This window comes from Cydia pomonella, chromosome 7 (assembly GCF_033807575.1).
Source record: "Cydia pomonella isolate Wapato2018A chromosome 7, ilCydPomo1, whole genome shotgun sequence".
Lineage (NCBI taxonomy): Eukaryota > Metazoa > Arthropoda > Insecta > Lepidoptera > Tortricidae > Cydia > Cydia pomonella.
This window is the reverse complement of record NC_084709.1, coordinates 10612021-10627704: the sequence shown is the minus strand read 5'-3', so window position 1 is coordinate 10627704 and position 15684 is coordinate 10612021. Positions and strand designations below refer to the sequence as shown.

The following is a 15684-nucleotide window of genomic DNA, read 5'->3' as shown; positions in this document are numbered from 1 at the left end:
CCATTAAAAATAATCCAAGTTCCTACATTTTACCTGAGTACATATATACTTTTGTTATGTAAGTAACATACTGAGTTAATTCTAGTAATAAAACTGTGAAGTAAGTACTTGTTTTCAATAGGTAGGTATCAGTCAAATAACGCAAACAAAACGTCACCATGTGGTCGTTGCTGCTGTTATTATAAAGTAAGTCAGCAGCGGAAGCTGAAGACACGGGTTCGGGTCAGTTCTGTACGGATATGATGGCCGTATTTGTCTACGTGACATAGCGATAAACACAGTGCAGTGTCCGTCTCTTTCAATCGTGTGGTGTTTAAAGTGACACTTATTTTGTCACGTGGATAAAGCCATCCATAATTCGTCTGCTGGGTTTTGTAGGCCTTGATTCATTTTTCTTTCGTATACGTATTCATTTCATATTGTACTCGTAGCTACCTTACATTCCTGTTTATGTCTCTCATATTTAAATGAGCTTTATTAGCTCATTACACTAATTGGGTCCAAACGCCATCGTGTTGGCTCGTTTATGGACCCCTAATGACCGCTCTACGAACCCTCGTCGGCGACAGATTTAGGGGTTCCTAATAGCGGCACAATTTATTTATTGCTTTGCCTAGAAAAGGGTGGGATAATTGCCTCCTATACTGAGAGTATTGGTTGTTAAACTAATACATAAAAGACGTTAGTGTTAATAGTACCTAATACAGTGAAAATAATAATATTTATAGGTTTGAATTTTCGTTGCCCTAATCAATATTATAAATTAAGTCTCTCGATATTTCTGTAGTGTCTGTTCGTCACCAGAACCGATTTTCCGATTTAGGTGAATGTTTTGTCATGGAACAGTCCCTCGAAATATCATAATTATACTACGAAGTAAGAAGAAGTCGCGGAACATATGCTTGTATTGTTTTGTTATTACAGATATCATATTTACTAATAAATACAAGTGACTACCTAACTGTACCTTACCAATGTTATAGTGGACACGTGTTTCTTGTGAATCAACAAGCAATGCAGTTAGATATGATATGTATGTAATCAAGTACATGACTCTTTTTAAAATATCACAAGTTACGTCATTACACAAAAGAGTACTTCGATAATCGCACTCATTTTAGTGATGTGCGATTAATTATCGGGACACACTATAGGTACTAATTGAAAGGCAATAGTTACACGTATTCAGCACAATAGCACAAGGTTGTTTCAATACTCACCGTACCGTGTTTTCTATCTTGATTTGGTTACATTTTGAAATAATATTCTTCTATTTAATTGCAGATATTTATTGCTTTATTAAAAGCAAACGAGGTTTGAGCGTTTTTATTCTATTCAACTCCTTTGGTTATATTGATTAGGTATAACTAAGGTATCATTAAATTCATTAACAATTTTCGTTATATCGCCTATTAATTACACAATGTAAATACTAAATGAGGTTTTCTTTTAGCTAGGAAATAAAACAATCCTCGTGAACGGTGACTTCACCTTTCAATCCTAGTCGAATATTACTACAAATTGAGCACGTTTAGTTAGACCTAAAATAATTACGATCTCTCACGGAGAACGTAGAGCAAGTCCGGGGGACTAGATAGTATGGTTACCAACAGTTTGACACTGACATATTCGCTAGCGTTTGCGTAACTTACTTTCTATGCATCTCGCTCGTACTTGCATATAAGTGTGAGCGAGATGTATAGAAAGTAAGTTACGCAGACGTTAGCGAATATGTCAGTTTGACACTGCAAAGGCAGTCGTGGTAAGGCTTCAGGTAGCACCCCACCTGATCTAGTCACCCGGACTCCTATACGAAGAGCGGAGTGAAACATTCCTGGTGATACATTCAATATCACACAGGAGCAGTGTTGGCCGAACGTTAATTGGAATTAACCATTATAAATTGAACCGTAACCGTAACGGACAGTTACAGTTTACGGTTCAATTTATAATAGTTAATGGCCAATAATTTTTAATTGCATTAACGTTTCGGCCAACACTGCACAGGAGATTGCAAGCAATATCGCGGCGAGAGTAAGAAATACCACACACTTGTTCGTTAGCACGGCACCGGTATACTTTCCAATGCTTCGCAATCTTTATTGAGCAAAAACGGGAATAGTAGTTGATGTCGGATAAGCATTACCTTTTTGCCCGACCATTGTACAAATTACTGTAAGTATATAACGTGTTTCATTTAAACAGACGCACGTTTATGCACGTGACACTTTATCAAATGTAATATAATACTTCAAAGCGATTAGGATTCGCTTATTCCTGTTTAAAATGATTATGCTTGGGGTTGGTGGAATATAGAATTTATTATAGGATTTACCACCATCCGTTGATGATACTTTTAAAAAGACTTTCATGTATAAATAATATGTATCATTAGATTCATTAGTTAATAACCTAAGGTCAATGTTGCGAAGACCGTCTACCAGGCAAGACCGTCTACTCCTTATAACTCTTGTGTTCATATAGCTGAAGCTGCAGTTTTTCATCCTAGTTCTATTGCTCTATAATAAATGTTACCGCGGCCGGCCAAACATCCCACTTTGTTCCTTGACGCTTGTCATAAGTACGAAATTTGCTTGTATCTTTATACGAATAACCCTTCAAGGCGTCCTAATGGCTAGAGACAAAGTGGGACGTTTTGCCTGCCTCGGTCAGAAATATCGCTAGGACGAACACTACTCAACTGACAACTTTATTTGTTTTTCTGACTTGAAAAACGAATGCAACGTGGTTCTGTAGAAAAAAAATGTTATGTTCTTGCAAACTGTTTTCTTAAAAAATATATTTATGCACTCAAGAGGCTTTAATTCTAAAGTTTTGTATTGTTTATCTTCAAAATTGTGTCTAGTTGGAAAATCAATCTAAGAAGTGTAAGAGAAGACCGTCATATGGCGGTCTGGTCTTAATCCAGACGTTGGTAACCTTATGAATTACAATAATTTCTAATTTCATATATTTTAATTTTAACTAACACTTACTTAAAAACCTCTTGACGCCCGGGTATCATAATTTGGCAATATACATTTTGGAACATACTCCTATATTTGATTAAACTTACCAAATGAAAAAAGGTACATTAATTTAATAGTTTTTGAGAAAATCATATTTATTTAATTCGTTCTGCGTATCTACGGGTAATTATTCAACGAAACTTGGAAAAGTTGCACTGTCATAATATTAAGGGGCATGTTTCCTTCCCTTATCTTGCTAGTCCTTGTTTAATTTTCCAAGGAAAAGTTGGACTTAAATAAAAATTTTAGAACCTCATCTCCGGGAAATATGCCGATTTTACCTCAAAAACAGAATTTAATGTCGAAGTATATTTTGAAATTGCAACGATATAAAATATAGAGTCATGCCAGTAATACTAGACTTACGTAAATAACCAAGTTTTATCCAATCAAACTTTATTTTAAATAAATACATTTGCGTTACTGTCAAAGAAATGACAAAGAAAATATTAAGAGCATTATAATTTTTTGAACAGCAATTTACAAACAATATTTAAAATATGAATGACTACACTACCCTTTAAGTTTAAACAGTCTTTTATATACATTTTGCAAGTCGATAACAAGTATTTAAAACCGACTGGATATACCAGTTTTTACAACCAGTATACATTCTTAGATTATTTAAATACAAACCTACCTACTATAGTGATTGCCAATGTTTTTGTTTTATGATATTAATACGTTTTATGATAATTATATTAGACAACTAATAGGCGCAGTGATAACTTTTGACCAAAAGGTATATTGGACTGAAAAAGTCCGCAGTTCAAAATACTCAATGAGTTGTCATCCTTACAAACTTGATTCATTTAGTTCCACAAAACACCAATAAGTCCTATTTTATGTACCAAACGACGTCACAAACAGTAATAATCTACTAATATATTGATAAACTACGATGAGCAATAATTTCACTGATTAATGACATAACGTCATATCCGTGGTTGTTACATTCCCACGTTGATCATAATCACTTCCATAATTTTCACCAGTCATTTCTATCACTTCCACAGATTTTCATCTCCTGTTCTCTCGCTCGGCGACCCTCGCACAATCCTCACAGTGCTCGTGAAACCTCGTGTTGTTATTGTTCGTCTTTTTTCTTCTAACAGCAAAATTCCTTTCCCTAGAAGGGAATTTCTGGAACTTTTTTGTCGTCGGCTCCTTCTCGCCCAATATGCGGCGGCATACTTCAGCCCACTCTAATTGCTTCAATGAGAGACACATGTTTATAAAGTGCTCTCCGTTGAGGCCGAGTTGTCGAAGTTTCGACCTTAATAGCAATGCAACTAGGTTTATAATTGTTTGTTCAACACTGGACTTGTTTCTGTGTTGTGTCGAATGTTTTATCAATGCGTGCGTCGCGTGCGCAGGCTGGTGTGACAGTGGCGAATAAATTTCGTCCAGCGCCTGAGCGGCTGGTTGTGACCTTATGCCTCTTAGACACAAGGCTGATTATTTTCCTTGTGTTTATTGATTTCGAACGCGTATCATATGTATAGTACAAACATATCTGAAATGGACTGTGCGACTATGCTATGACTGTATAACTAAACGTTTAGTATGCAGTGAGTTCTAATTCTAATTTCCGCCTTCGGACGATATGCCCTTTGATATATGTATAAATACTTATAAGCCTAAAGGCGGGAAATTGATACTGCCATCGTCCGCGTAACCGCTGCAGCAGTAACATTGCAATGCAACAGTAATGCTGATGCAGTCGTCACCGAATGTCACCATAACCTAGGTTGCTTAACAGTGATCGCCAGTTATATTATAAGGTGCTAACATATTATTTAGTTACCGATATTTTTTGAGATGGTAATTTACATTAAAATAATTAACTTTAAATAGAAATTAATTCATTTAATTATCACATTAAAAGGGTGATATTACGTAGTAAAGTTTTCAAATTTTCTCGAATAAAACATCGTAAATCTATACATTTTCATATTTAAATATCTCCAAAACCCGAGTACTATCATTTGTAAGAAGGCACTATTTAAACTCTGAAATAATTATATCTCTCTAAAATATTTATATCTAAATAATTGTAAGGAACTTATAATACTCATATATACTATGTATTTAACTAAATATTTCTAAAGAAGGCTCAAAATGAAAGCTTGATAAGTTATCATTAGTGTTGACCCGGTCAGTCTGAGTGATAACGAAATGAGTTCGGATTGACAAACGTTGAAGGCATGTACTGAATATTTAAAGCAAATACCTTTGAATTGTATTACGAGTATATGTAGTTTGAAGGGACGCACATAATGAAATGAACAGTCGGGTGTAATTAAATACGTATTATTTATGACTCATAATTAACACATAATATGTAGATATTATCTATTTTCTACTACGTTTTAGTTATAATGAGCTAGAGAATATGAAATATGACATACTAGGTTCTGTTTGCGACTTTGGCCGCATAATCGTCGTCTTCCTTCCTCCGTTCGTATAGACCCGTGCTTTTTTCACCCATTTCGTCCTTATACGGGAATCTTTCCGAGATAAAAAAGTAGGTATCCTTTAGCTAGTGATAAACCCACTAATACATAACACTACATAACATAACATTACGTTAATAGTGTAACGTAGGGGCGTGTACCTAATATGGTAGCCGTTACGAAATGATATCACCGTTAAATTATATCAGAAATCTATTATGTCCAAAGATAAATGTTGATTGTCAGTTGTAGCTTTGTTTACAACTGGGTACCTACAACTGAGGTAATTTACCAATCATGCTGAAGCAATTTGTATGCATCTATGCATTGGCCATTTACATACATTTCCCGGCCTAGGTCACATGGACATCACGAATAGACAGTGTTTACTTCCTCTATAAACAAGCAGGTTTTCTACATACTTATACCTAGTACGTGAGTACATTTTTGATATAACGTAAACTAAGAACAAAAAAGGCAAAAACTCTTACCTGAAACTTTTACTGTTTTTTTAGGGTTCCGTACCCAAAGGGTCAAACGGGACTTCGCTGTCCGTCCGTCCGAGTCCGATAATAATAACGAGTTAAAAATATGTACCCACCTCCAAGCATGAGGAATGAATCCCGGGCATAACTCTGGGCAGTTGTCGCAGGGCCGCCCCTCCGACACCTCCTTTATCCGAACACCCTGTGGACAAAGAAATCTAATTTTACTCAGTGCTTTTACAATATAATAATAGCTTTGTTAATCCTAACAGACCTCATTGTCACCCAGATTTAGAGCACTCAAACTGTTAGTCACGTCGCTGGTAAATACGTCGTTCTTTGTTCCAGCTCCTCTGACGTCTTCGCTGGACTCGCATTCGCTGTAGCTATCTGAAGTAGAAACCTCACTGTCCCTTCTATTGCCAAAAAGCTTAAAAATTCCCGTTTTTTCACACCACGACTCTCCCTCTCTTTTAATTTGATTATTACGCTTTTTTCTATGAATCCTAAAAGGCACTTGCTTCAGTCTCGGTTGTATCACGTAAGACGGTTTTAAAACTGTTCTCTTGTAAAGCTTTTCGTAGTCTTCTTCCGTTACTCCACAGTGATAAAGAAGGAAGTCTTTTCTAATCTGTTCTTTTCCTTCTGGATCTCTCCAGAAAGTCTCTTTTGTGCTGACTCCAAGGTAGTAATCTAATTCCCTTTCTCCAAAGTCCTTGTCATCAATTGTTTCTTGTTTGTTTTGATTGTGGTCTACCCTTTGGTCGACGCCGTCCTGTGTTCTTTTTAACAACCGATACCTCCTGTTTGACATTTTCCTCATTAGAAATCCTGTGTTCGTTGACAAAAATTTGGTTGTTTTCCTGTACACCAATGCGACTGATTCTCTTCGTCTCTTCATTTTGTTCCTATTTGCTATGTATTTTTTGACTCTATATGCGAATTTTAAAATAGCAGTTCTCCAGTTCATTGCATCCTTTACTACATTTGCGCAGTTTTAATAATCAACATATTGGCCATCAAAAGCAGACTTTCTGTTGAATATTTAGTCGTTTGTTAGTAGAAAGACTTGCTTGATTGTTATTCTTTTTACAATCCCTATTTTCGTGATATTTTCATTTCAAATATACCTAAATAAATTCTGTTCAAACGAGAGTTCCCCTCCGGATCCTATGACAGAATAAACCCGTATACCTAGAACTTTAACGATTCAATCGAGAGAGTGGTCACCTGCCAATAGGTACGGACTTTTCTTGTCCACTTTATTGAGATCCATCGGAATTCAGTATCATACTCTATCACTTTAGTTTCGAGCGTTGTGTGGGAGTCTAGGAAGGTCAAGTTACGCTGGTTGTTTGCAGGGTGGTAATGGACAGAGCTAAGGGCGTGGACGTTTATGGTCAGACAAACAGACGTGTGTGCTATGTAAATGTTAAATGGTGTGTCAAATTGTACGAGCTTGCTTGTTACAGCGTTTTATTTGATTACGGGGTTGTTAACGTCTGATTATTCTGCTTTGATGAGTTAGACTTTTTACAGAAAGGTCTAGTGAGATCTACATATAAATGAGTGGTAGAAACAAAAAGATACTTCTTAATTTTGTAAAATACTTATATTAAAAATCAGTTTGCATATTATTATTATTTTTTAATGTAAGTCCGTTACGTCAGGATTAAACAAATTTTTATTTGTAAGGTAGTCGTATGTATAAAATACAAGTATATACTTAATAAATAAAACGAATTAAATAGGGTTTGCATTCTTACCTATTCTTATTACGATACCGGATGATATATTATAAGAAAGTCTAATAGTAGTAGAACGTTTGAAAACAAACTAAAGCTTAAGTTGATTACGGATGCACTATACTCTGTAAATGATTTCTTTAGGCCATCTGAGACCACCTGATTACTTGCCCAAGATCAATGTAAATACGAAGTATAATAGCTATTAAGTAGAGAAAGATATTTATTAAACTATTTATTTAGTTATTTTAGACTTAAAACAAAATATTTATATGTATTTATATGCATGTGATAGAAATAAGTTACACTAAAAAAAAATTTTTGTTCATTAAAAATTATTATTATATTTGAATATTATATAAATCTGATTAATTCTTTTGAAAATAAGTTAAAATAATTCGACCCGTAATAATAATGAACTTTGAAATAATTATATTTGTGTAAATAATGTTTTCATATATAAAATAATAATGTGCCATCCTATTAAATAGATATAATGAGTTGACATGTAAAATAACTATATTTTATCAATAAAGTTTTGATTGATTGATTGATTATATTTAAAAAGATCAGACTTTAGTTATTCAGCCTGGTAAACATAGTTGCAAACAATTTGTGAACCGAGATATTATTAGTTTTTCTCTTCCTACTCCATCTAGCAAGACAGAGCATAGTATTGAAGTAGTTTATTTCAAATTTAGTAACGAGACTTGCCACTAGATAACGCTATACTGTATGAAAAAACGAAACCACGATGGTAACTTTGTTGGTACTTGCAGCGCCATCTACCGCCGAGTAGTAGAACGAATTGCAAAGAGTTTACTGTTTTAGCCGCTGCTGTGTGAAATAGCTTATGTTTTATTGAATGTATTATATTTATTCATTTAATCATGTCTATAAACTAACAGCGTTATCTTACTGTTATTGTATTACGAATGGGTAAAGCCTGACCAGTAATATATGATCACGCGCCATATTGCGGAATTTCACTGGAACTTAATTTTTCATACGGAACTGAACGGTCATCCTATACAAGAGAATAACAGCGCCCCCTTGACAATGATCATTATATTTCTGGTCGGGCTTTACGTTATTGAATACACAACAACAACGTAGAACATTAATACTTATTAAATTTTCTTACATTCGTAATTCCATAGCCGATTCGCATCTTAGCAGAGAAAAGTAAATGAATAATTACCATAAAATATTTAAAGTAAAATATATGCTAAACGGGGTCTTTGAAACGCAGAGGCGACTTTTAAATTTTAAGCCATAACATCTTCATAACATCATTCTATGCGGAATTCTGGTACAATAATTAACACCGCTTTGATAAGTAATGGGATGGTATAGACAAATCCTGATCAAATAAGTATTTACCATCAGTTTCAAACACTGGCAACATTTTACCATAAACAAGAGCCACCCATTGGCTTAAAGGACTCGCATCCAGGCCATAATTGTTAAAAAAAGAGCCACAGTGCTTAAGAATAGCTTTTTGAATCAAACGAAATAATGGTAATTTTTCTATGAAATTCCATTTCGGTAGAATACGGTTTCCACTAACTAAATCTTAACAAATCACTTTGATTTTTATGTCAATCGCTTCAGCATAATATATTCTAGTTTTATAGGTTTCGCTTATTTGAAAAAAAAAATTGTTTTACAAATTAAAACAAAAGGGAACCTATACACCTCGTTTGTCATTGTGTCAATGGAAAATTTTATTTGTTAATAGTATTCAAAGTATTCAAACCAATTGCAGTATCTTTTCATTAAATACATCGAAAACATAAAAGACGAATAGCCCGAATAGGACACTTTTAACGCATAAAGCGATAGAAATTTTACAGGTGTCGGTGAAATATCAAAAATACTCCAACTTTTATCTTCCATATTTTATGTCCCATAACTGCTGCCGTTAACACAGTAGGTAAAAAAACCGGGCAAGTGCGAGTCGGACTCGCGCACGAAGGGTTCCGTACCATTATTTATTAAAATCGACCAAGTGCGAGTCGGACTCGCACAGGAAGGGTTCCGTACCATTATCTATAAAAACGGTCACCCATCCAAGTATTGACCCCGCCCGACTTTGCTTAACTTCGGTGATTGGATGAGAACCTCGAGATTGGAAAGAAATATTTATTTTATTCTGTTTTTAGTATTTGTTTTTATAGCGGCAGCTGAAATACATAATCTGTAGAAATTTCAACTGGCTAACTACCACAGTTCATGAGATACAGCCTGGTGACAGACGGACGGACGGGCGGACGGACGGACGGGCAGCTCAGTAATAGGGTCCCGTTTGACCCTTTGGGTACGGAACCCTAAAAACGGCAAAAAAATCATGTTTGTGTATGGGAGCCCCCCTTAAATATTTATTTTATTTTGTTTTTAGTATTTGTTGCTATAGCGGCAACAGAAATACATCATCTCTAAAAATTTCAACTGTCTAGCTAACACGGTTCATAAGATACAGCCTGGTGACAGACGGACGGACGGACGGACGGACAGCGAAGTCTCAGTAATAGGGTCCCGTTTGACCCTTTGGGTACGGAACCCTAAAAATGAATTCATTGTACTTAACTCTAACTAGTCATAGTCATATTCATCCAGTAAATTAAGAATAATGTTTTTTTACGGTAAAAAATAGAACCATTTACAACAATGGTGAACGCGGCGTTGTAATTTACTTTTCTCGGCCTATAACTACTTACCAAATAGGTAATACTAATATCATATCGTTATCAGTTTTACAATAATTCAATAGAAAAACTACATCATATAATGCTTTTTCCGGGGCAAAAACTCTAGTGACGTAACCACTTTAAGAGCAAACATGTATCGTAGGTATTTAGGTTCATATATAAACTAATCAATCAACAGGCAGCTATACAAAATTTACTTCACATAATTTATAAACGTTTATTAATATTGAATCTATGTATGAGACGGCAAAGTCTTTTTCAAAAATTAATCTCTGCGGTAAAACTTCCTATTCGGTTTATTTATTTTTTAGCCGAGGATAAACCACTGAAGTACTAACATGCCAATTCGAACGTATACTGAAATCAAAATGATATGTGTGTTCTGTGATTAGGTTATCGTGCGTCCCGCTCACGCCAATACATGTACGAGTACGAGCGAAATCATTTAGATATCATTCTGATGTCAGTGCACGTTCGAATTGGCTTGAAAGTTAATTGCGTCCGTCAGAGTAAATGCGCTTTGTTGATAATTAATATTGTTCAGTTATTTTAACAGTGCAGTTGTTTTATAACGTGGATTATAAAATATACACTTGATCTTGACCGCCTTATGTTGGAGGACTAGAAACTAAATTTTCGTGTTCGAGGTCGTCTGGTGATGAACAAAAAGTTACTATATTTATAATAATAACAAGAACTCAACTTAAGCAACATGTTTACCTAGTATCTATTTCCGATTGGGCTCTGTTTTCCGGCTTGTTACACTTAACTTTGTACGTTTTCTGCAAATTCTGACCTTCATCATGTTCAACAATTGTTTCTTTGGTTTCCTACGCGGGACGAGGACGTTCAAGGGCTAGTTCAAGGCTATGGCTGGTTAAATACAGGTATGTTTTAGTACGTACAATTTCGTACCTATGCATATAACTTATATGTATATCTGTTTTAATTTTTGCAAACCATTTCACAACTTTTTGTGCAGGGCTTGCATGTTTCAACTTATGTAAGATCGGTGTCAATGCAATACGAAGTTAAATAGTAAGTACCTTATTAGACAGTGGAATATCGCATCGCCTCTGATAACGCTTCGGAAGGCAAAGGAAATTCTAATAAATATAACTAGTGGCTCTGTGAATTGTAGACTTCGCGAGGAAAGCTTTAATCTGAACGTATGGCTCCGCCATTTTGAAAAAATCCAAAAAGTGAATTGTCAAAAAAACTATTTAATCATGCTCACAATATTTTAAGAGAGGTTGAGAATTGCGATCTGTATAGGAGAACCCGGACGTACGAAAGTATTTTTGCCCAAGCTGAAACGCAGATTTCGCTAACGCTCGGTTAATAAAACATGCATCTTACAAATATACCTAAATGAAATATAAAATGTATGACAAAAACTTGTTTTATCGTGAATACTGAACTCGATACTTTTTACTTTAAATAAACTCGTTTGTATGGCAGTTTATAATAGCGCATTCCCCCAAAACAGGCCACACAACGTTATCAATATCCACCTGAACGCGCAATGATGAAGTGACGGGCGCCGATACCGAAACTAAGGGGAAAAATGCTGTCACAAATTAAAAGACCGGTACATCGCTGTTAATTAAATGCCAAAATTGGCAGTTCATCGATGTGTAAAAACGGAGCGTAATTAATTCTTATACTTACTTACTTACCTACTCATATTATGCCAGCGCGTGTTCCCCTAACTTTGTCAGTAATTTGATTATTTTCTCTCATTTTAATAACATAGTATTTCTCTTTGTTTTATGAAGCCAAATTGTTGGTTCCCATTTAAGTTGTTTAGCCTTTTTAGAATCAAAAAGGAAAAATGCTCTGATTCTTTTATAGAAGTTTGATTCCAAAATGTAATGATACAAAATTATTTTTTAAGTACGTATAATTTATTGGCTATTTCAATTGATAAGAGGTACTTGCTACGCCTTAGAATTAAGAACTTAGTCATTCTCATTATTAAAATAATTAATAGCCTTTGCAAATTGAGTTATAAAAGGAAATTCCTTTAATCTATAAAATAAAATAACTAAAGCTTAATGTAAATGCGGCCAAATCAGTCATACGGGAAAATAATATCTCATGATAGAGAGCTTTTGATTGACTGCTGAAAATAAATGCTATCGCTGCTTTGTCCGTGAAATTATCAATTATGTACTGGAATTATTAATGTATATCTAAACATCAGAGATATTATTACCCTTACTCTGCAACACTTATTCTGGTTCAGCAATAAATACAATCGATTACCCTCAAAAGCAATGAACACGAATCACTTCGTCGTATGGATAACTGGATAATGTGCTAAGATTATAACTAGTTAAAAAAATATCCCGATTGTAGTTAATGCCGTTAAACTGTTTTACATTTCGTAGACAAGTTTCAATAGCATATTGTGAACCTATAACCTAGCGGGTACCTCTGCGTGGGTGGACGTCGTCCTATACTTACATCATCGGCTTTTATTTGGCAAACAAAGCTGTCAAGTAGTTACTTGATCTTTGACTAATCGGTCTTCAGATTAGACCTTTTATCAGGAACTTGTGCGTTTATCGAGTAATTTGTCTAAATAGTGGAAGAACACCTACAAAAAGCGTAGCCTAGATGTAAGAGGGTGAGACTTTTAAGCCGGAGGTCGCGGGTTCAAACCAGGGGGCGACACTTAGAAATGTAGTTAACATTAGTAAAGATGGCGGCGATATCTACTAATGGGATCCGATAACCTACTTTTGCGCAAAGGTGACTACCGATTGTGCAAACTACATCAGCAGGTGTCACTGTAAAATTGGTACTGGTGCAATTTAAAGGCATGAATACAAAATTAAGAAGGTTGCATATACTTCTATGTCAAGACCTATCTTTATTCATAATGTTGTTACCTAGGAACTGTTGTTTACTGTCAAAAAAATGTAAACAGAGATATGATTAATATTAACTTATTATTTCTCTATTAATTTTAAAGTGCAGAGCAGAGCAGAGTAAAATCGGAGCAAGCACTAAACACGAGTCAAATTCAAATAGGGAAATTAGAATCCCGATAGTTCCAATGTTACAAAACCAGGCGCTTTTAAATTTTAACAGTGTTTAAGGCAGTGCCGGGAGGTTTAGGTATTTTTGAAGGTAAGAAGAAAATACCATACTCCTTAGCGTTCATGCAGCAATGAAAATAAGCGATGATTATTTTAATTTTGTTCATGACAAACATGTCTGATGACACTCTGCGGAGATTTGTGCAATTTGATTCCGCTAAGTTAAACGATATAGAGTGCATCTATGGAGATACGTGCGTAGACAAGACATATTCCTATGCCTGACCGAACCACGACATCATTACTCATGTGTTTATTTTAAAGAATATCTGGAGCGAATTGTTTACGGAGCTAGAGAGTGAGACGAAATTACCAGGAATTCTCCTACTGTGAACTTTACCTGTCCTTACTTTACCTCTGGAATGTCTTGAATTCAAGTCCCAACTGGACTTGGATGTTAAGGTCAAAGAAGAAACGCTTAGTTGAGAACTAGGCAAGTCAGTTATGCGCAGATGAAAGAGTTTTTAGTCAGACTGAGACACAAGTCACAGAAGACGAAGATAATGCAGCTTTGTACACAAAGATGGACAAAGATAAAAAGAAGAACAATTCAAGTACTATCTTACAACACCTAGTCTATTATTATCTTGTATACAAAATTGAAAGCAATAAACATATGCTTGCATTAATATAAAGTATGTCTTTTTTATTCCATCCTTTCAAACTTTTTTAAATAATATTAGGCCTACTTGGATGGCTTACAAGTTAATATTTTGTTTGATATCTTGTAAACAAATACTCTATCAAAGTTACAAGAAATCAAACAAAAAATTAACTTGTAAACCGCCCAAGTAAACCGAATATTATGTAGCACAAAAGTACCTACACATACGGATGCATATGTAGATATGCACGCACACTTACATAGCTAGTTTTGGATACAAATTAGAGATAGCGCTTCGAAATCAGTTTCCTTAAAATGCTTCAAGAGGGCTCTCTCTTCCTATGTACTTACTTTACTATTTGGTTCAAACCCAGAAACTGGTACGACTATAATGAGTTTTTTGGAATTTATGTACGATATACGAGTATCATTTCTTATTTACCTGTCGCTTTTCTCGGTAAAGGAAATCATCGAGTGGAAACTAGATTAATCCCAATAAGGTCTATTTTTCCTCTGGGTTGGACGGTCAGATGGGAAACGCTTTTGTAAAATTTAGTGCCTACTATTACTTGGAATTCTTAGGATTAGTTGCTAAGCGAACCCCAGGCTCTCACGAGCCGAGATAGCGCGAAGATGATGGGTGAGTGGAGTGGAAGAACACCGACTTATTAAAATAATAACGGAAAATTAACATATCTATATGTAATTACCTAGGTTGAAACTTGGTGTGTATCATGTTTTGTAGAAGGTGTAGGCATGTATGTAAGTTCCCAGTTAGGTGACACGTATCTTGTAGTAAGGCGTGGTAGAAGTTTAGGATGTTTAGTCTAAATGCAGCAGTGTGAGAGATCAGAAACTAAAAGACACACACCTAGCTATTTTTTTCTTAAGGACCAATGGAAAGGAATACAATGGCGCAAAATATCTAGTTCACTATGGTTAAGTATAGTAGTAGTAATACCTACTACCTACTTTTGATTTATTCCCCGTCGTAAGTATAAGACAGTAGGTAAAATGGTGTATACGATGAAAAACTCCTAAATGAACAACATCCGACGATCGAAATCAGCGTGTGACGTATCGTCACCGAACTTGAACGATCAGATCAGCAAACATCGCATCACTCCTCGAAATACGCCTTACGTAACTTCGTGACCGTGAATGCCTAATATGGGTCGGGATTGGTACAAGTCATAAGAGCTTTTAACTGTGTTCTATGGACGCCACTTTTCCGCAATATTTATCTTTACCATCATAATAAGCATTGTACGAAATGAAAAACATTGATTGGTTTGATATCATCAATTTAATCGGCACTCGAAAAACTAACTACACTTAAAGACTAAAGATTAATCATAGGTTTTGTAATACTCGTAGAGCTATCTAGATGTCTGTGGTTGTGATTAATGTCCTGTCAATTTATTTGACTTGGGAATTTTGTATGACATCATGCTTTGAATATCCTCAAGCGAGCTCTAAAGTATTTACTCATGAAAAGAATTTAAGGTATTTGACTCAGAAATCAGATTATTTTTTCGAACTGTCAA

At 35.1% G+C, this 15684-nt stretch overlaps 2 protein-coding genes across 2 annotated transcripts in view; both read right to left on the bottom strand.

Annotated features, from left to right (window-relative positions):
• Window positions 1-15684, bottom strand: part of LOC133519784 (four and a half LIM domains protein 2) — a 199905-nt gene that overhangs the window by 137597 nt on the left and 46624 nt on the right. The window contains exon 2 of the mRNA XM_061853878.1: window positions 6087-6172. Within this exon, the coding sequence (XP_061709862.1) occupies window positions 6087-6172 (86 nt within the window). The remainder of the gene's footprint in view (window positions 1-6086; window positions 6173-15684) is intronic.
• On the bottom strand, window positions 6087-6971 carry LOC133519790 (uncharacterized). The gene has a single exon (XM_061853894.1). The coding sequence runs from the start codon at window positions 6938-6940 to the stop codon at window positions 6236-6238; it is 705 nt and encodes a 234-aa protein (XP_061709878.1). The 5' UTR covers window positions 6941-6971; the 3' UTR covers window positions 6087-6235.

What these genes read in the sequence shown, in the direction of transcription:
- LOC133519790 (XM_061853894.1), bottom strand. Translation starts at nt 6,940, where the DNA reads ATGAACTGGAGAACTGCTATTTTAAAATTCGCATATAGAGTCAAAAAA.